This window comes from Brachionichthys hirsutus, chromosome 12, assembly GCF_040956055.1.
Source record: "Brachionichthys hirsutus isolate HB-005 chromosome 12, CSIRO-AGI_Bhir_v1, whole genome shotgun sequence".
Classification (NCBI taxonomy): Eukaryota; Metazoa; Chordata; class Actinopteri; order Lophiiformes; family Brachionichthyidae; genus Brachionichthys; species Brachionichthys hirsutus.
Window position 1 is genome coordinate 11,745,892 of NC_090908.1, and position 21,241 is coordinate 11,767,132.

The 21,241-nt window shown below is 53.7% G+C and overlaps 2 protein-coding genes across 2 annotated transcripts; one reads left to right on the forward strand and one right to left on the reverse strand.

The window, feature by feature from the left end:
* The first annotated feature begins 5,088 nt into the window (after positions 1-5,088).
* rnf17 (ring finger protein 17) lies at positions 5,089-14,377 on the forward strand. Its single transcript, XM_068746613.1, has 35 exons — positions 5,089-5,155; positions 5,586-5,713; positions 6,004-6,165; positions 6,300-6,389; positions 6,490-6,593; positions 6,670-6,838; positions 6,945-7,021; positions 7,181-7,255; positions 7,353-7,642; positions 7,721-7,807; positions 7,902-8,060; positions 8,130-8,301; positions 9,044-9,185; positions 9,291-9,478; positions 9,559-9,688; positions 9,793-9,952; positions 10,136-10,251; positions 10,349-10,475; positions 10,548-10,956; positions 11,060-11,207; positions 11,289-11,401; positions 11,479-11,569; positions 11,650-11,777; positions 11,857-12,001; positions 12,100-12,211; positions 12,285-12,448; positions 12,535-12,654; positions 12,766-12,846; positions 12,924-13,046; positions 13,115-13,192; positions 13,301-13,411; positions 13,496-13,619; positions 13,695-13,830; positions 13,940-14,126; positions 14,285-14,377. Exons 1-35 carry the CDS (start codon positions 5,089-5,091, stop codon positions 14,375-14,377), a joined length of 4,806 nt encoding a protein of 1,601 aa, XP_068602714.1.
* A 118-nt stretch (positions 14,378-14,495) lies between these two features.
* Positions 14,496-20,488, reverse strand: cenpj (centromere protein J). The gene is made up of 17 exons (XM_068746161.1): positions 20,186-20,488; positions 19,713-19,839; positions 19,508-19,640; positions 19,314-19,407; positions 18,481-19,227; positions 17,474-18,206; positions 17,247-17,379; positions 16,986-17,151; positions 16,775-16,906; positions 16,554-16,664; positions 16,391-16,475; positions 16,148-16,311; positions 15,998-16,075; positions 15,757-15,897; positions 15,591-15,675; positions 15,371-15,491; positions 14,496-15,284 (listed from the first exon to the last, which is right to left on the reverse strand). Exons 1-17 carry the CDS (start codon positions 20,486-20,488, stop codon positions 15,092-15,094), a joined length of 3,546 nt encoding a protein of 1,181 aa, XP_068602262.1. The 3' UTR covers positions 14,496-15,091.
* Between the last annotated feature and the right edge of the window lie 753 nt (positions 20,489-21,241).

The following is a 21,241-nucleotide window of genomic DNA, read 5'->3' on the forward strand; positions in this document are numbered from 1 at the left end:
CGTATTAAAATACTTTTAAATCTCCCAGCTGGATAACGGTGAAGTCAATGTTTGGATGAGTCCATCGCTTATCTACTAAAATTATAATTATACATAGATTGTTTTACAATACAGCCTTTTAATGTCGCTCTGGTGGTTGAGGTTCCCCTACGTCTTTCGCCTGGAGCTGCCGTTGCCGTGTTGCTCTTTGCTGTTTGATAAACACGACGTTCCTCTGGATTCAGGGATGCAGGAATAACGCTTTGGCCTCACAGGATCCGGATATTTGCATCGGTTGAACGGCACACACACACACACACACACACAAACCAGGACTGTGTTTATCAAACGTATGACGCCCATCAATAAGGACGCCTGCTCTACGGGAGTCCTGCAATACCCAACTGCAGCCGTTTCTCCAGGACATTCCTAGAAAGCAAACCACACGCTGCTTCACTCCAGAATACCCAGCTGTGTTTACATCCAGTTTGGGGGGGGAAAGAAAAATCCTCATTAATGTATTTGATTTTTTTCGTCTTTCTGGGCGACCTTCATGCTCGTCTATAAATACCTCAATAGAATAAAGCGTCAAGGTGGGAAGAGGTGGAAGGAATCTCAGGCTCTGTTTGCGGATGAGCCCTGATTTGATCTGGGTTCAGTTCCAGCCAGCACAGGACACTGGCACTCAGAAAGGCCGGGAAGCAATCTGTGCCAACGACTCATCGTCTCCCCCCCCCCCCCCACCCCCCCGACTCCCAAAGTCTGGGCGGCCGTGCCATTCAGCCCTCCAGGATAAGTCATCCATGTCTGAAACCTCTTTCCACCACATCTCCGGAGACTGACCTCAGCATCACGCGGCTCCGTCCCGACCCCGATCCACATCTTCTCGTTCTACGGTTACAGTTATACATTAAACGCGGCCCAGGAATGCCTATTGTGCGCTTGGTTGATTAAGCGTGTTGTAATCCGCTGCTATCAACAGTCAGAGCCAGCTCTTTATCTTTGCTATCAACAGATCTGAAAGCCAAAGTCAACTCCTTTTGTGTGCGAGCGTTCCTGAAAGGGCAGCGTGCCGTGCACTCGCCCCGATTGCATCAATACTGTACACACATGACAAAGACACCCCCCCCCCCCAAACAAAGAGCGGCGGTGGGAGAGGAGGCCACGTACCATTTCGTCTTCATTTCAGAAGGCATGGAAAGCGTGCATGCACGAGTGAATTACAGTTTAAGGTTTTATTGTCATCTTGAGGTTAAATCGGAATGGGGGGGGGGGGGGGATTAGAGGAACGTGAGAGGTCTGACGTGGAGGAATGCGGTCGCGCAAGGCACCGAATGGGACGTGAGTGTTTGTTCTGCACCGGGTGAAACGGGTTCTGTTCATTCTGCGGCATCGCTGATCGAGATTTAGCAGGACAGTAAGAAAATCCCATTTCGCCGGCGGGATTCTCACACAGCTCCTCGTTCCACACGGTAAAGCAAGGAAAAGGGAAAGCGAAAAACCACACTGAGCCAATATTTACAGTATAAGTCAAACAGCAGGAGTCCTAACAGAGGGCTGGGGGGGGGGGGGGGGTTGCTACAAAAAGAACGCTAGTTTTCCACGTTTCTCTTGTCGTCTTTGTCGGGTAAATATACTTTACACCCATTTGGTGATGCTACAATGTTAATTTGACAGAAATAAGCCTCAGCCTTGATGTGCATTAATACCTCCGACTCATTAAAGCGCTCTCTAAACACTCTTCCTGGCATGTGCGTGGCGATATCTGCAAGATCTCACATTTTGGCACGAGCTTTTAGCTAAAGCTCGACAGACAATCGGGCCAAGACAAACACGGGAACGCCATTTCTTCATCGCGAGCGCGTGTGGACACTGACGTCATCCTCGCTGCTAGTTTCTTGGCCCATGGCGCGTCTCCTTTTCCACAATCGTCCCGTTTCAATCAGGTCCGGCTCCATATTACATTGCGGAGTCGTCTCCAACACCACCCGTTGCCTTGGTAACAGATACTTTTCCTGGTGGATCGATCATGCCGGACGGTCTCGGCGTTGTGCATATAGAGGATTTGTTCCATGTGTGGATCGCCGTGGCCGAGCCGGAGCCGGAGCCGTTCGATTGGACGGGGAAAGCTTTGGCGAATACTTAAAGGTGGTTTTAGAAAACGCAAACATTCGACCACTTCAACACATTCATGTCACACAGAGCGATGACAGCAGATCTAACATGAGTCAATCTGTCAGCAAGTTCCTCCGGCCTCCAGATTACAGGGCCGCGGGGTGCGTGGTGCGGCGCCACGCTTTACCGCCGTGTCAGCTCGCAAACATTCACCCAGGTGTTTCTTTAAAGTTATTGTCACGGCTTCCTGTGGGGGGGGGCAGTCTGGAGCTCCTTCAGGGGTGTAATTATGGCTTTGGGGTTTTGCAACTGATGGCATTGCTGTCATTTTCTGTCTACGGTGACGGCATGGGGCGAGAGACAAAGAGAAAGGACGGCGACAACAGAGCCGAGGTGTCTGCCGGGTTCAAAAGGGGCGGAGCCAACAGACAAAGGACTGTCTGAGAACAAAATGCAAGGTATGTGTGTGCAGATACGGTGTGTGTGTGTGTGTGTGTAGGAGTGTGCGTGTGTGTGTGTGCGCACGCTCCCTCAGGAGGGCTTGTGGGTGACTTTGGTCTTGTGATGAAGTAAATCATCCAACTTTGCCCTCTTTCCAATTCCCTCACTCGCTCTGCGGGCCCACCCAGTAACACACACACACAGAGTAACACACAGTAACACACACACACAGAGTAACACCCAGTAACACACACACACAGAGTAACACACAGTAACACCCTCATGCGTGTTCTTTCGCACATACAGAAGGATCTCTCCTCTGCACTCGCACTCCCACGTGGATCTGGCCCGTCTGTGCCCGACCCCCCCCCCCCAACCCGGCCGCCTGGCTCAGAGAAATGTGCCGTATCGATGCTGAGAAGCAGGTCAGGCATTCTGTAAGTGCACCAACGTGAGCTAATTGAAACATGGACTGCTCTGGGTTTACCATTAAAGTACCCCCCCCCCCCCACCACCACCACCCACAAAAAAAAAAAAAAAAACATCCACCCCTTGAGGTGGGACCACTGGACGGATTCCTTTGGGCGTCATCGCCAATCAGTGACGTCAGAGATCGATGGCTTCCAACAGAGAAGCGAACATCAGGAAGGAGCTAATGAGAAAACTCAGCTTAATTAAGTAATGGGTAAATGGTTTGATCAGGGTCGCTGGGAGGGGGGGGGGGGGGTTATTGTTTGTACAGAAACATGAGGGGCATTGCTCAAGGATGGGAAGTGACCCATATTTTTAAGGAGGAAAAACAGGGCGCGACCCCCCCCCCCCCCATTCACCCCCTGTGGGCTGCCCGCTGATTGGTTCATTACCCATAATAAAAACATCCACTACCCCCCCCCCCCCCCCCCATCCTGACATACGCTCACATATGTACATATAAAACCCACCCCTCCCCACTCCATGCTGTTGCCGTGGAGACCGGATTCCTTCAGTGCCTGTACATAACGCCGCTCCCTCTCCGTGAATGTTTCCATGAAAAAACAAATACGCCAGACGCAGTGTTGACATGATTTATGGTGTTGTGACTGCTGTTGTATTTATTTATTTATTTTAAATGATGATGATCAGATACACGAAGCATGCTGAACATGCTTGGGCTAATGTGTGAACCGATGCAGGATGTTTCACCGCCTCCTATTATATTAGAGGTGTATTTTATACCTGCAGGCCTTTTGACACCCTGAAACAAGGCGGTCCACTTTCACTTCAGATCAGCAGCAGGAGCTGAATTCATTTGGACGCCGATGCAGAGGTACTTCAAGTTATTCTTTGGGGCTTCACCCTACCATCTCCGCAGAGGAAGACCCCCCCCCTTGATGCGCTGCGCTTTGTCGCACCCCCTTACGGGATCTGGATGGATGCTTTTTGAAGGTTAATATTTTGGCTGTGTTGCATACTAGGCTTTCCCGTTACCATCTGATGCCTGTTTGCGCTCCATTTGCTGTCTCTTCTGGTTACTGCTACGTCCCTGAGTGGCTGGGCATCGTCCTCGGGCGCGGCAGCCCTGCTGGCAGCTGCGCTCAGATGGAGGAGAGAGGACATACGTCCCCTCCTGTGGGGTCTGCTGTGGAGGCTTGCGATTGGTGCAAAAGGAAACAAAGGAATGTGTCCATTTACCAGTCATTCGCTGCAAGCGTGAAACATGCAAGAGAATGTTTCCCCCGTGATAAGAGAAAATAAAAGAACAGTATGTAGATATAAAAACAGTAAAAACATATAACTACTGTACAGTTCATAGATTCAGACACATCATTGGAAAATATATACACACACACACTCCATCACTTGCAATGCTTATCCCAGAGATTTTAAGACAAGGTGATTAATTTACATTTTCCAAGCTATCTACATAGTGTTTATTTTAAGTTAAAAAAAAGAAAAAAAAGAACAGAAACCATATTGTTTGCCCATTTAAAGAGGTATTTTTCCACCTGACGTATGAAATTTCATCCTTCGGCACATCGCTTGTAACTGTACCGGTCTTTGGCGCCCCCTAGTGTCCAAAGAAAGGGCCACACAAGTGGGCATTGAAGTTAAACGTCATGACTGGTACTGAAGAAAGAAATATTTGACAATAATAATCTGGTTCGAAACTTTGGTCAGGACTGACTCTCATCTACATCTAAAGGACAAGAACAACTAACCCAGTGAAACACCGAACTGATTACCGCAGTGTAATGACAAAAACCAATAAAGTTTTGATTTTTTTTTTTAACCCTGGGCAGTGTTGTTATCACTTATAAATAAGTATGGCTATTAGGAGCTTTAACATTGAACAACACAAGAGTGTTTACGATCAGTTTATCACATGAACAACAACAAAAATGCATCCTTTAGAAGCAATGAAAGTAAGAACCGCTTGCTAATACGCAATAAATCTCAATTTTACAAGGTCAATACTTCTCAAACGTAAACGCGCCTCCGCGGTCACGTGACGAAGTCCGAACGCGCACGAGCCAGTTTGAGGGGGAAAAGACATTCTTCATATCGGCCGCGGAGATGGACGGAAGCCGCTACCCCGCAGATCTTATTTGCAAGTCGTGCGAAGCGTTGTTCACCGTGTCGGGTAGGATTTTGTTTTATATTCCCTTTATTGGCTTCCAGCGCTCCGTTACACCGAGTTAATGCTGCGTTTTTAGTAGAAGAGAACGGCTAAATAGTTCGTGTGCGAGCTAGCCAGCTAGCAAGTGTTAGCAATTTTACGTTATGCTAAAGTTGGCTAATTTAGCAAAGAAGGGTCAAAAACGCATAATTTTAGTCCCGCTGGTAATTTCGTGTGTGGGAATCATATTTAGTTATTTATTTTCATGTAAAAAAAAAAATATATATATACTGTATTTATTAATGTATTTATTGTACACTAGTCTTGCAGAAGTTGCAGCAAATAAAGCTAATTATTTGATTAGCCGAAAACGATATGAATAATAACAACACATATATGTTACGGTCTATTTATGGATTTTATTTTCCACTGAACTGGCTCTTGTCTGTTTCAGCGGATGAAGGTGCAGATGATGATGATGACGGCAACGCCCCACGTCTGCTGTTGTGTGGCCACATCTACTGCACATCTTGCCTTCTATCCATTGAATTTGACAATGTCATTGCATGTCCAGAATGTGAGGTGAGCACAACATTGTTCTTACTTTTGAGACTATAGTTATTCACCAAATCAAATGTTCCACGCACTCGGTTTCCTCCCGTCGGGAGCATTCCTGATTCGTTGCGTATTTGTCACATGAAGCAGTATTCTGGTCTGTTCATCTAGTCGACGGTTTATTTTAAATTGGTGATTTTGTTCATCATTAGTTATTTGATTGTAAAAAAAAAAGAAAATCCCTTGTTTTCACTAGTCATGGCTTTGTGGTCTCTTTTGTAAAGTTTAAGTTAAAGACTAAGCCCCACGCTCTGCAGGTTGAGACGACTGTTCCAGGAGGAGGCGTGTATGCGCTTCAAGAAGACGTCAGAATCATTGGGCTCATCGACGCTTCCAAAATGAGCAAATCAAAGACTCGCCAAAGGACTGAAACAGCGTTACCCGATGACGGGGACTCTAAAAGCGAAGAACAAGATGAGGTGCGTTCAGGTTGCTCTTCGGGAATGCAAAGCATCTTGTTAGTCGAGCTAGAACCCGAATTCACATTCTGAAATAATAATCTAAATATGTCCATTTGACAATAAGTTATTCAAATGTATTGTGTGTTATTCAGCCGGCGGATATCACAAAGATTGAGAATATGGTGGACGAGGCTTTGGCCCAAGGGGCAGAAAATCTCGCTCAGCTGGAACACATCCGTGAGGTGAGAGGTGTCGTCGTCGCCCCCCCCCCAAAAAAAAAACGACCGCAGACGGTAATACCTGAGAGAGACATCATGAGTGTTTCTGAAATGTTCTGTGCAGATTCTGACCAAAGGTCTGGTTGGACAAGTGAGACGAGACAAAGCTCGGCTGGAGACGGAGATCGCCCAAGCAGCCGATCAAGCTTCCCGCGCGGTTCAAAAGTGGTACGGCCGTAAACTGCACTGGCATGCTTTTTCTCCGTCCGAGTTGCTCTATGTTGGTGAACCTCTACGCTATTAGGGCAGACGAGCAGCTGGCCGAGCTGGCGCAGCTGGACGCGCGATTCCTCGCCACCCGCGTTCAGATCTTTGACGTCGAAGACAGGATAAAGGCCCTGGAGACCGCCATGCAGAGGGCGAGAGAGATTCCCCGCATCCTCTTCCTGGAGCATTACTGCACCGTCGATAAGGTGACGCTTCGGCGACGGCACAACGTGAATGCTGGTAGACTTGTTAAAAGTGTGTGTGTGTGTGTGTCTGTGTGTGTGTGTGTGTGTGTTTATTGGTGGGTGGCAGCTTCTGGAGAGGCTGCAGGTTCCTGTCGATGGCCAGTCCATCGATATGAAGTGCATCACTCGGGACTCCGGAATAAGGTTAGTCACACGAACCAGAGACCAGAGGGGTTTGTATGCTTTTATTTTTCTGCTGGTTCTGCTACTGTAGAATATAATAAAGTCATGTTAAAGTTTGATTTGAAGCGACAGCCCGATATGTGCGGGATGGATTCTGAATTTGGGCGTGTTTTGTTGTAGCTATGTTTTCAAGTCAGACAATCAGAACCACGAGGTGTCTTTGTTCCTGAGGATGGAGGGCGGCGCCCGAAGGAGGTGAGTCTCTCAATTCACTCCGGTATGTCACGTAGAAGCTGGTTTGTTTTTTGTTTTTTGTAAGTACTCTATTGCAAGTGGTCCTGTGTGTTCTCAGCATCTCCAAGACTCCAACCAAAGACCGCCAGGGTGGCGGCTCCACCAGAAAGTCCACCTGGCATGATCCAGAGGAGAGTAAAAGAAGCCACACCTCACCTGGCAACAAGCCGCCCAGCCCGTGGGAACCGGGCCAGGCAAGTCCTGGATCTGACATAGGTTTGCCACTGAGATCCAATCAGAGGGCGAGACCAAGCCCGAGGCCCAAACTCTCGCAGCAAAACTCCGCCTCAAGCCTCAGAAGTCCAGACATAATTATTGAGGAGATTCTCGATGAAACGGAAGAGCACGGTGCGTAGCTTTCTGACCGGTCAGATCCGGTGAAATTGAGTTCAGTCCTTTCCAGTTTGGTGCTTGGTGTCTCTGCAGCCCCCCCGCCCACTGGGCCTGAACTGGCCAGCGACACGCAGAGGATCGGCAGGAGGAAGAAGAATCACTTTGAAAAGAGGAGAAGCGGTCAGTAAACGTACTTCAATCGATGTCTAGAGCTGAAAAGGCACGTTCTCATTTCCTTTTATTCCTGCTGGACCGTCTCTGTCCCCGTCTCTAGGCAACCAGCGGGTGGTGGTGACCCACGTCGAGAATCCGAGTCACTTCTACGTCCGCTACGCAGCTGGAAAGAGGGAAACCGAGGCTCTGTCTAAGAAGATCAATCATTTCTGCAACAGAGAGAGCTGCTGGTTCACTGCCAGCGACACCGTGGACGCCGGTACGTTCTGGGCTAATCGGTGGCGTGGCGGCGGCACGCCAGGCGCTCATCGGCGTTTCCCCCATCCAGGCTCCCTGGTCTTCGTGAAGGGGAGGAAGGACCTGTGGTGTCGGGCCACTGTGGTCGAGGTCTCGCTGCAGGGACGTGTCCAGGCGGCGGACGCCTGCCCGGTCGGCCGGCTGGACAGCATCCGAGTCTTCATCTTGGACCACGGCTACACCAAAGTCATCAGCCTGCAGAGGTACAAACACATTAACATTATTATTATTATTGGTCAACGTTGAAGTCGCGCGACGTTAAAGCCTGAACACCTGACGAAACACCTCCAAAGATTTAGTGACACCCACAGCCACAACACTAGAGGGAGCTCAAACAACAGCCTGATTACCCCCTCCTATAGGACCAACATGGGTAAATCATCTTTTTATAATACTGCCCCCTAAGGGTGGAACTGTTTGACTCCCGCCCTCAAAACATGCACCTCTTTGGCCTCCTTCAAAACGGCCCTAAAAATACACCTTTTAGGGGGACAGAAACGGAGATAGTCATCACGACTCTCTCCGGGTCAAACCCCCCCCACCCCCTTTTTTTGTCCATCTACGTTGCACATATTAAATGTCTTGGTAAATTATTGTAATTTATTGTCATTCATTGTAAGTTTGCATCTGTAGCGTAAATTATTATTATTATTATTATTTTTTTTCTAATGTTGTTTTGCATAAATTGAGTAATTTAATATTGGTTTTATTTGTATTTGTATTGCGAAAATTGTACTGTTAAATGTCGATGATTTATGTACTAAGGACTTTCAACGGAAACAAGACCGCAAGGGCTTTTTTTGAAATGCTCCTCTTAGACAGGATGTTTGACTGTACTTGTACTGTAATACATTCTACTGTGTGGCTGTACTTGTACGCTAACATTCTATCTAATAAATATATTCATCACCATCAAAGTAATGAACGTGTGATTGTCTCTTCCAGCGAGGGCGGGGCTGCAGAGTCCTCGCTGAAGGCCGTGAACAGCCACCTGAGGAAGGCGGGCAACTTGCCGATCGTGTCGTTGTGCCGCTTTGCTCCTCAGGCCATCAGATGTTCCTTCAAGAACCTGGTTCCGTACGAACCGGTGAGACTTGCGCTTTCTGCTTCCCCTTGAGGACCGGTCTGTCGCGCGTTAGCCCCAAAAACACAGCGCCGTTGTTTTTCTAACGTTTATTCGCCTGCGCTTCAGACGAAGGGCTGGAGCAGAGAGGCGCAGGTGGAGTTCCGGAACGTGGTCGGCTCCGCGGTGGTGGAGATGGTGCCGATGGGTCAGGACAGAGACTGTCTCCTGGTGGACCTGAGGAAGGCCCCCCTGGACCGGCCCAACGACGCCCCCATCTCAGTCAGAGACTACCTGGTTTACATCGAAGTGGCAAAGTACTGGGAGACGCCTCGTCCGGGGTAATGGAAGACGGGAGGTACACGCGAAGCGTTCTGACCCTCGCTGTGCTCCAAAGGTTTTACTATCCGGTGACTCTGGGCAGGAAGCCCCTCCTCTACTACCCCCCCGTCTGCCCCGAGCGCGGGACGGAGCTAAATGCCGTGGTGTCTCACGTCAACAGCCCCGCCGACTTCTACATCCAGCTGGTATTACGACGGACGCACACGCACGTGTTAAAGGCTTTAACGGGACGCCGACCGTTCTCTTTCCTGTCCCGCCTCCTCGCCCTCGCCGCCGCCGCCTCTACCAGGTTGACAACATGGAGTCCTTGTTGCTCTCAGCCAAAGTCCAGGAATGCTACAAGGACACGGCGGCCGGAGAAGATGGCCTCAGCGTCTACTGTCCCGTCGTAGGACAGGCTTACGTGGCCCACTATGGCGAAGGGTCATGGTGCCGGGCTCAAGTCATAGGTGAGCGTGTGTGCGTGCGTGTGTGTGTGTGTGTGTGTGTGTGTGTGTGTGGAACCGTGATAACGTGCACGCTGTTCTTACGCGTGTGTGCGCGTGTGGAACTGTGATAACGTGCACGCTGTTTTTACGCTTTGTGTGTGTGTGCGTGCGCGTGCATGTGTGTGTGCGCGTGCGTGCGCGCAGGTCTTCCAGCAGACAGAAAGGCGAAGGTGTTTTACGTCGACTTTGGCAAAGAGGCCGTCGTGTCAGTCGGCGACTTGAGGAAGATCAAAGACGAGTTCTTTGCGCTTCCTTGCATGGTGAGAACGCCGTTTGGTCGACGCCCGTTTATAGGACGCTAAACTGGATTCACATTGGATTTACCGACGTACTGACTGAGGTCGACGTGTCTCCAAGGCGCTCCACTGCCGTTTGTCGGGTCTGAGTCCTCCGGACGGCGAGACCTGGCCGGAAGCCGCCACCGGCAGGTTCATCGGCCTGACGCGGGACAAACCGGTCACGGTCGTGGCTGCAGGCACGTCGGGTCCCACGCCGCTCGCTCCCCGCTCCGTGTCGCCGGCCGCCGCTGTGTCATCGATGTTTGTGTCTCGTCCAGAATCCGTGTCCGACCCCGAGCTTCTGCCGGTCCACGTTTTTGAGAGCGACCTGAACGGGCCGGTGGCGAACGTGGCCGCGCTGCTGGTCCAGGAGGAGCTGGCCCGCTTCTCCCTCCCCCCCCGCGGGCCTGACTGCAAGGGCGACGCCTCCGGGGTCCGAGCCGATGATTCTGTCGTGTGGGATCCTCCTCTCGAGCTCCGTTTGGGCCGGGAGGGCGAGGACGCTGCGAGCGGCGAGCAGGAGCAGGAGCAGGAGGAGGAGGAGGAGGAGGAGGCGGAGCTTGGGCCTCTCCTGACGCTTCCTGCCCGATTCGCAGACCTGAAAGACCTGAAAGTCCGAGTCAGCCACGTCAACTCGCCGAGCAGCTTCTACGTCCGGCTCGGCCAGTACGACGGCCATCTGAGAAGGTCGGCGGCACCGTGACGTCATCAAGCGTCTCGTCCAATCAAAAGCCTCGGTCCTGCCTGAAAGGCGGGAGTCTGAGGTCGACGTCATGTTTCCGTGTTTCAGGATGTCCGAGCTGGTGAAGCAGGAGTGCGCACGCGCGCGGCCTCGGGACGAGGCGTGGACGGCGGGCACGCACTGCGCCGCTCACGTCGCCGGCGTTTGGGAGCGAGGACGGGTTTGCTCTGACGTCGCGTCCGGCGGCGACGCAGAGGTAGGAAGGCGTGTCCCCGACTCTCTGGCGCCGCGCGCCGGTCACAACGCCGTCGTCTTCCTGTGTCTCCTTCGCTGCAAGGTGGTGCGCTGTGACCATGGCAACAAGGTGAAAGTCCCCGTCGGCGACCTGCTGCCGCTGCCGCCGTCCTTGGTCGGCTCGTTCGCGCTGGAGTGCACGCTCACCGACATCAGGTCAGACGCGCACGTCAAGCGAAGTCCCTGCTCTTTTTGGCTTCTTCGTCTTCATCGCTCGGCGTCCTCTTCCTCAGGCCGGCGGGAGGCCAATCCTCCTGGACGGCGACGGCCTGCGACCTGATCTCCTGCTACCTGGCGGGGGCCTCGGCCATCATGACCATCAAGGTTGTCCCCCCCCCATGTCTTTTCTCGTCTCTTCCTGTGTTTGTTTTTTAATCTCCGTTGTTTTCACGTCCCGCCACCAGGAGGGGACAGACGAGCGTCCGGTACCCGTCGTCCTCCTGTGCTCCGACAAGGGACGCTCCGTCAGCGTCGCAGACCTTCTGGTCGGCCAAGGCCTCGCCCTCCGAGAGAGACAACCACCCAGGTCTCTGTCCTGAGTGGTTGGACGTCAGGAGAAGTGGACAAGGCTTTGATTGGACAGAAGGATTATGAGTGGGGAAAATACGTAGAGATATAGTCGTCCATCTTTGCATCTCCTCCCCCTCCCTTCCCCCCAGAACCGACGTTGAGACTCCTGCGAGTGAGAGACGAACCGAAGGACACAAAACGCTCCCTCCAATACCAACGCCCCGCACCGTCCTGTCCGCCGCGAAGGTGAGGACGCAATCAGAGTTTGCCCCGCCCTGATTCCTTTAGAAGTCGATCAATACGTCGTGAAGTTTCCTTCTGAAGTAAACCAATGCTTACCTTAGATGAGGACTCCGTCGTACCAGCCCCCGGAGCTGCCCTGCCTCGGTCACCTCCGAATAAACGTCACCGCCATCGGGGAGGACGGCCTCGTTTACGTGAGGACGCAGAATGCGGGTGAGCTCATCCGACCGGCGCGCCGCGGGACGGGCTAGCCGGACGCTAACGAGGAGCTCCCGCGTGTGTCCAGAGAGTCGGCTGCAGCAGCTGGAGGACGGGATCCAGCGTCAAATGAAGACGCTGCCCAGGCAGAAGCCGTACACCTGGAAGACGGTGCGCGGCTGCGCCGTCATCGGGCCCGACATGCTGTGGTATCGGGGACAGCTGCTGGAGGTGCTGGGGGGACAGCTCAAGGTGAAGGGGACGCACGCACACGCGCACGTTTACCGGGTGCTTTCAGGAACGTCCCACTGGGAGGACAACGCTTGTGTGTGATCCAGGTCCAGTACGTGGACTACGGCGGGACGGAGATCATCCCGGTCGTCCACGTTTACCCCGTGCTGCTGTGTGAAGACGTCCCTCAGCTCTGCATGCCCTGCCGGCTGCACCACATAACCCCTGTAAGTGTGTGTGTGTGTGTGTGCGTGTCCTCGTCCTCACACACACACACGTACGTACAGTAGCCCAGAAGGGACAAACCGCAGCGGGGGCCCCGTTGCGTTTCTCTCCAGGTCGGCGATCGGTGGGAGTGGAACGTCCTGGCCTTCATGAGGGAGCTGCTGGTGAACCGCGCTTTAGACGTGCACGTCACGGTGAGATTAACGTTTCATCAAACGCGCACGTTAACGGCGGGACACGCAGCAGCTGACCTCCGGGACGCGTCCCGCAGGAGCTGCCGTCCGACCCGAGGGGACCCCTCACCGTCCAGGTCTTCCTGGACGGCCTGAGCCTCAGCACGATCCTGCGTCACCACGAGCGCGGCTCCGTGCACGGACCGGCCTCGCCACAGACGGTCAGAGACCCCCCCCCCCCCCCCTTCCCGTCGGGATTCGGGACGAAGCGCGTTAGCTTAGCATCAAGGAACGTCTGCGGTCTCCTCCACAGGGAACCTCCACGATGGCTCCTGCCTGCCTGGACGAATGGGACATCGACACCGAGGTGCGGTAACGAGAGTGCCTGGGAAATGTAGTTTTAGTCTCTGCGACTCTATGGAGGCGTCTTTGGAGGCGTTTCGTGGTGAAGGACTTCTGAACCGGTTGTTTCCAGGGTCTGAGGAGCCCCGGAGAGCCGATGCTGGGGCCCTTCATGGACCCCGTCCTCCCACAGGAGGGCGAGCGGTTCCAAGTGAGGGTCAAGCACCTGCTGACCCCCAACAAGGTAGCTAACGGTTAGCTAGCGGCTAGCTAGCGGCGCCGATTCAACGCCGTTCTCCAGACGATCCGTGTCGTGTCTCTTGAGCAGCTGTTCCTGTGGCGCTGGGACGAAACGGCCGACCCGAAGGTGGACGGCGAGACGCTCAGCGAGGCGCTGAGCAGAATTACCGAAGACGTTGACTGTCTTTCGCAACTCGCCGACTTCCCTCAAGGTGAACGACTCGCCCCCCGTAGACGGAGGAATCCGTCCTGCAGCGGTGAAATCTTAACGCTGGCGGGTTTCCCAGGCGGTCCGTGTCTGGCCGAGTACAGCGACGGGAAGTACTACCGAGCCAGGCTGATCCAGTTCACCAGCGTGGAGCCCGTCTCGGTCATGGTCCAACACGTGGACTTCGGTTCTCATGACACCCTGCCGACCAGCCAGTACGGACTTCTCTTCACATACGAGATGAAAGCTTCTTATTGCCGATCCACAGATCCTCCCGTGTGTTTCTGAAATCTTGTCGTCGTCCCGCCCCCCCCCCCCTGCTAGGATACGCCAGATGCCGGCCGAGCTGCTGGCGTTCCCGCTGCAGGCGATAAAGGCCACGGTGGTCGGCTTCAAGCCGCCGACTTTAAGCACCAACGAAGAAGTCCTGCCCTACAGCCCCGACTGGAGCATTAAGGCTGCGATGGAAATGCTGGCGCTGCTGCACGACCGCGTGACGGCGTTGGTTGTGGTGAGAAGCGGAGCGGGAATGTTTTGGATAACCTTTTTACAGTCTCCCCTTAACCCGCCTCCGGCTGAAGGATCCAGAGATTCAGGCTCGTTATTCTGAACTCGGCTGTTTTTAATCCGGCCTGTATGTAAGTCGTCTCTGTGTTCTGATTGGATCAGGCCCGGGAGCCAGAGTTCACGGTGCTGCTGTACAACCAGGACGGGGCGATCCACATGCCTCTGGTTAACAGCGGGCTGGCTGAGCTCGAATGAATGGATGAACGTAAGTTCACATCATTTATTGTATCGATTCTTGATTCATCATTGATCGTTGGACCGTACTGAATCCAGCCGAGTCTCCCGGAGCCGCTGCTGATCCTTTCCTCGTCTCGTTTCTGTCCAGGTTTCTTTTCAGCCATGGATACATCTTTGTTTTCCCCTGTTGTGCCGTCTGACCGCTTTCGTTTCCAGCGTTCACGTGGAGCAGCGATTTACCTGAAGTTCGGTCGAGTTGTTTATCGGAACTTTGTTTTCCAGTCATGTGACTACTTTGTTACAGTTTAGATTAAACGTTTACTGCATTCTGATGTCGCCGGTATTTTCCTTGTCCATGAATACGTAGCAACCATCACTAAAACACCCAAGATCAGGAGAACCCGACGGGTTTACGGGTCAAAGCCGGTTTTAATAAGACGTTCAGACTAGCAGAGTTCTACCAAAGCAGCAATAAATAAAACCAAACCATACGCAGCTCAGAATAAAATCTAACGACAATAAATAAATAGGTTAAAAAAAAAAAAAGGAAATACATTTATAAACAGAGTCCAGAGCCTTACGAAGGCAGCTCAAAACATCAAACACGAAGCGGTCCTGCTGGAAGACCGGGTCGAAGAGGGGCTTGGGGTGCTGGTCTCGTGTCCCGGGTGTGAGCACCAGATCCTGGTTCTAACCGGCACAGGAAGTCCAACACCTTGAGGCGCCGTGTCTCTACACCCCGTTGTCCACGAGGACGTTTCCGTCCTTGTCTTTGATCCGGAGCCGCCCGGTGGAGTAGCGGGTTTCCTGCCGTCCGTCGGGGTAGACCGTCTTGCAGGTGCCGTCCGGATACTCCCTCCTCTTGTAGTCGTCCGTGTGAACCTCCTTCTGGCCCGTGTTGAAGTGGATCTCCTTGGTGCCGTCCCTGAAAGGTGACAGACGCCCCCCCCCCCCCACCAGCGTTAGATGTCCTTTAATGTCACCCCGTCATCATGCGTGTTCTTAACTCACGGGTTGACCTGGATGATGGTCCCGTCCGTCAGCACGCTCTCCTCCCTCCCGTTGGGATACAGATTCTTCACCGTCTGGTCTGGGAAAGTGATTTCCTTCCGGCCGTCCGGGAAAAGCCTCTCTGGAGCAGAGACGATAACGCCGGCGTGCATTTAGGGGGGCGGGGCGGGCGGGGGTCACTGAAGGTTCAGCCGAAATGGTGATTGATTCCTGCCCTCACCAGTCTGGTTGTTGGGGAAGAGCAGGACCTCCGTGGCGTCCGGGTAGGTGACGTGCGTGGTCTGGGCTTCGGCGTAGCAGTAGATCTGAACAACGAGGAGCAGAGGTTTGGACTCCGCCCCCTCCCCCCCCCCGTCGGCACGGACTCAACAGAACCGGCGTCTCACCACTCTCTGGTCGGCCGTGATCTGTTTGGTGTCTCCGTTGAAGAAGGTGACTTTGACGGTCTGTCCGTCGCCCGAAACCTCCTTCCTGGTTCCGTTGGGGAAGGAGATGAGGCGGTCGCCGCCGGCCAGAAGCTTCTCAATCTGGAGGGATCCACAACCGGAGCGCCGTCAAAAAAACAAACAAACCCTGAACGTCAGCAGCCAAGGAAACCAGCGCGATGGCGGCGTTTCATCTTCTCACCTTCCCGTCGGGGTGCGTGATGACCTCCAGAGCCGACTCCGACTCCGGTTCCGGTTCTTCTGGCAGAGAATCGCTTTCCTTCGACGCAACAAGACGACGTCGGACCAAAAACCTTTTCTAGATTACAGACGAGCGCTCCCGACGTCTTACCGGAGGACGGCTCCCTGGGGTTCCTTGGTTCCGGCTTTTGTCCCGGTTCCTGCTGGGAGGGGGCGTCGACTTCTCCTCTGCGTTTTTGTCAGGCAGCGAGGAAGAGGAGGGCAGTGAGGAAGAGGAGCCTGGCCTCGAGGGCCCCTTCAGGCTGCTTCTTAACCCTGCTGACATGAACGTATCGTCGGCTATTAGAGCGTAAATGTTCACGCTGGACTCCCGAGGTGTGGACGGAACCCAAACCTGCAGAACCCTGGCTGCCGTCCCGGGAGGTCCGCTTGGGGCCCGTTGGGGGGCCGCTGCTGCTTCCCCTGGAGTCGAGAGGACTCTGAGAACGGAGGAGGAAGAGATGGCGGTCTCCATGGCGACGCTGCCTGAATGCAACCAATAGGACGGACAAGCTTACAGCGAATTTCACCGCTCTGGTGACGAGGGACAGGCCGCTGGGGATTCTGGGACCGTCTCTCTTGTCGTTCTCTTTCCAAGCGCTGAGGCGGAGCTTCTCCATCATGTGAATCTAAATGTTAACAGAAAGTTTAAAAAAGCATGGAGACCGGATAAGGTCGGGTGTAAAATGAGGCGGAGGGACAGGAGGGACAGGTGGGACAGGAGGGACAGGTGGGACACCTCCTCCTGGAGCGAGGAGTTCTCCTGCCGGAGGGCGTCGGCCTGCTGCCGCATTCGTCCCTGAGCCGCCGCCCAGCGGCTCTCCTTCCCCCTCAGCTCCTCCTGCAGGAGGCTCAGCTGCTGCTTCAGCACCTGCCGGGGGGGGGAGGAGGATCAAAGGACTCAAAGCGGGATTCTAAACGTTTGGGTCAAAGGGCGAAGCTCGCCTCACCTGGATCTCCTCCCGCTCCTTCCTGTCGGGCGTGGCCCTGGCGGCCGATGCGTGCTTCTCAAACAGCCTGCGCTCCTTCTGAAGCTTCTTGTTCTCCTCCTTCTTGTACTCCTCAAATGTTGCGAGCTGCTCCGCCTTCAGCTGCTCGAACTCCAAACGGTCTTTCCTGCAAAAAAAAAAAAACGCAGCGAGGAGAAGTTCCTGTTCATGAACGGAGAGGAAATGGAGAGAGAACTCGCTCCGAGTGAAAACTTTACGCACCTGAGGCCTTCCTGCTGCGTCTCGTTCTCCTGCCTGAGTCTGGCGAGGGCGCCGTTCTCCTTCTTGAACCGCCCGATCTCGATCTCCAGCTCCGCCAGTCTCTCTCTCAGGAGCTTGGACTGGACCTGCTGGCCTGGGGGCGGAGACACGAGGACATGGAGACGACGACGTGAAGACAAGTCCGCGAGGACACGGGAGACGACGACAGCGGAGGATGGTCGTCCCACCTGTTTCCACCTCCGGTGCGGCGGCAGATGCGGGAGGACGGAGAGGTGCATTCTGGGTCTTTGACTTCAGCGAGGGGAACAACCGCGTCATGAGCTGAGAGGCAGGAGGAGGATCTGGCTCTCGATTGGCTGAGCTCACCGCGCCTTTGCTCGTTGCTACCTTCCTCGTCAGAGTCCGCCCCTGGGGAGGGAATCTGCCGCCGTCGCCGGACGCCTCGATCGCGGCGTCGTCCGCGTCGTTCCACGTGTCGTTGTCGTCAAACACAACTCCGTCTTTGTCCTCCGTCAGCGTGGATTCATCGGGGTCGCTGAAGACGCCGTCGCTGCCTCCGTCGCCAGATTCTGCTCCGCCCGACGGCGAGTCCCGGCAGCCATCTTGGTCCTGATACGACCGCCGGTCGTACGGCGGGTTGGTCCGCGCGGGAAAGCAGGCGCTGCCAAATAAACGGTCCTCACTTTCCGAGCCGCTCACGGAGGAGATGTCGGAGATCCCGTGCTCCTCTTCACTTCCGTTCTCCTCCTCCTCCTCCTCCTCCTCGACACCGACGCTCACTTTGTTCTCGAGTCCGCCGTCGCTGGCCACGCCTTCTTCCGAGTCCGTGGACCTGTTTTTGCTCAAGTCGTCGCTCCTCCCCCTCCCCGGCGCACCTCTGGGAGGCGACTGTATGGGGGTGGATGAGAGCCGCCGTGGGGGGGGGGCCCCGCTGGCCTTCAGCTGGTCCATCTGAAGAACCTGCGAGTCGGAGACGGAGACGGCAAGTCAAAAATAATGGGAATAACGAGCAGGGAAAGCAGCAGGTCAGAGGAAAGAGGATGCAATAAAGTTCTGTGGTTCAAAATGGAGGATTCCTCAACCAGGATCGGATGTTTGGCCTGTTTAAGGCAGCGGACTTAAACACTTAAATCAAGGACAGAAGAGCTACCTGTAAACTGGACTAAAGGCTAAGGCGGCGACGTCGTGCCTGACTGAAAACCCAAAGCGTTCGTTTGTTTGTTTTTTTACTCGCCTTCATGACGAAGGACGAGTTGGAGGAGAAGGAAAGCTCCTCGGCTGCTCGCTCCAGCAGCTCAAACTCTCCCAGCTCCATGCTCTCCAAACGGCGATCACAGTCCCAGCGCCGGAGCTTCTCCTGGAACGACAAGTCGATGGACTCCTGTGGAACTCCTCCTCCTCCTCCTCCTCCTCCTCCTCCTCCTGCTCCTCCTCCTCCTCCTGCTCCTCCTTTCACTCCTTCCGCTGACTCCACTCCGGATCCTTTCTCTCTCGCTGCGTCGCTCTCCACCTTCTCTAGCTGCGTTGCCGTGCCGACCCGAGCGGCGGCCCGAGCCCTCGGAGCCTCTTTCCTATTATTCTGATTCCCGATCCGTTTCCCCTCCGGGTCGCTTTGGATCCACTCGGACCCGCCCGCGTTCTGTCTCTGACTCCCCAAAACGCTGATCCGAGCTCCCCGACCCGTAACGACGATGCCGCGAGGCGCCAGACTGAGACCTTTCGATTGGTTCTCCTTGTTGAGGGTGGCGGTTTTGCGCTGGACGGGCAGCCGGGGCTCGCCGTCGGCGTTTCCTCTCTGGGCGGCGGCGAGCTCAGAGTCGCTGCGAGAGACGACGCGAGTCTGGAGCCGCGGTTCGGGATCGTTCCTCGCCGCTTTCGCTGGCGGCGCCCGGCGACTCCTGGCGAATCTCGAGAGACCCTCCCCTCGCTTCAGGAAGGCCCTCTTAGGGGGGGCTCGCACGGCTTCGCCTCCATCTTGGCTCTGTTAAAGTCAGGAGGCTCATTGTGAATTCTGACGTTTGTTTGGCTTAAAACAAAAATACTTTTTTACTTCTTTTACTCGCTGACCCGTTGTTGCTGGGCAGACTTCAGACTCTGCTCCTCCAGCCTCAGTTGCTCCTCCAACAACTCCTCAAATGTCTTCATCTGACCCCCGATGGGTCTGCACGCACGCCCAGACGAGGTGGTCAGGAAATACAATCGCACAAAAGCAATAAGCTTCAAACTAAAATCCGCCTACGATATTGGAACGCAGCATTTACCGCTCGCGGACGACCTCGTTTCCCGTCCCGTCGTCTTCAGTCGGCTCTTCGTCGCTGCTTGCTGTTAGTCCGTCCTTAATCTCACGACCCTCCGTCCTAAAACTCTCCTCCCGATGATCTTCTCCGGAGTTTTCTGCAGGAGACGCACACACCGTCGTTTCCGTCCGCATTTCGCCGACGACTCGCCGCTTTTCCCCGCATTCACCTGCCGTGCGGTCCTGGGATCGATCCATCATTCCCAGCAACTTCTGGTGTTCCTCCTGGAGGCGAAGCAGCTCCTCCAGCTGGTGGGCTTTCAGCTGCTCCTGCATGCGCTGCTGCCATTTCCTCAGCTGCACGAACATCAGAAACGGATTCAGTTTCAAAACGCCCACCGGATAACGAGAGAGTAATATTTATTAACAGTCTATAATCGAGTAACTAGAACGTTAGCGTCTATTTATGGCTGCGTGCGCACGCTTCTGTCCCCGTGTCAGTCCTTCCTCGCGTAAATAGCCTTCTGAGAAATATGCTAATAATAACAGGGAGAGGCTAAGTGTGTGTGTGGCGGTGAAATTCAGATCTTTAGACTGCTGTGTTTCTCCATTTTGTACATTAAAGTGAAATGTGAATATCGTTTGAATTTGAATTTGTTGTTGTTGTTGATCTATAACAGGTGAAATTAAAGAACGACTTTACCTCTTCTAATTTCACCATTAGAGGCAGATTGTGTGATTTGTTGTCCGACTCTCCGTCCGGATCGGCCTGGCCGTTCCCCGGCCTGTCGGGGGCTTCCCGAGGCGTGGATCCGTCCACCCCGAAGCAGCTGCTGTCAGCCGAGGGGGGCAGAGGGGCGAAGCTGGAGTTAAAGGAATCATCTGGCCCCGCGGAAGGAGATCCCACCGCGGAGGGGTCGAGGATCACCCCGGCCCTGGAGCTACTGGGCAGCCACCGTGCCAAGAAGTCTTCCTGGGAGAACTGAAGCCCGGCTGGAGATGACATGGTGGCCACGCTGTCTCAGGCAGGACCCGCTAATCCCGGGATTAGATTAGAGACAGGTTAAGAGTTAATCACACCCTCGAGAACACGCCCCGAGGCGAGGAAGCTGTATATGGAAGCCGTTTCAAATTTAAGTCGCATTAGCTATTTATATGGCGGTCTTCGTTTAAAGCACGGCGGTAAAGCGTCGGCTTCAAATGGATGTTTGCGTAGCTAAATCAGAACTGCTTCTCAATTAGCTAAGCGGCTAATTGGCTAATAAAGATAATTAGTCAGGGCTCCAGGTTCACGTCAGTCGAGTTCTGGGTAATAATTTAGCTTTAGTTTTAGTGTCCACTTGTTGGGGAAGCTGCCTTTTACGTCATGTAGTCATTTTACGGGCGTCGTAAAGAAGCAGAGACGTTAGCTACGTACATAATAAAGTGTGACGGCACATTTAATTTACCTGTAACAGGAGAAAAGCGGCGATACCGGAGTGAAAGGGTGCATAACAGACGAGCTTCAAAGTCTGCCGCCAGAGCAAAACAAAGCCCGCGAGAACGCCGCTGTAGTCACAAGATGCATTATGGGTAGTATAGTCCGAATCTCTTTTTAATATCCGGTTTTTAAATTGTATTTTTCGTAAATTAAATCACAATTATTGTAAAAATCAACTAAATACAAGCATTTTGTATATCGAAGAGACCTCAGAATAATATTTTCTATTAATTGTTTCGAAAACTCGCTTTGAATGACGCGTTTTCATCGCGCTTGTCA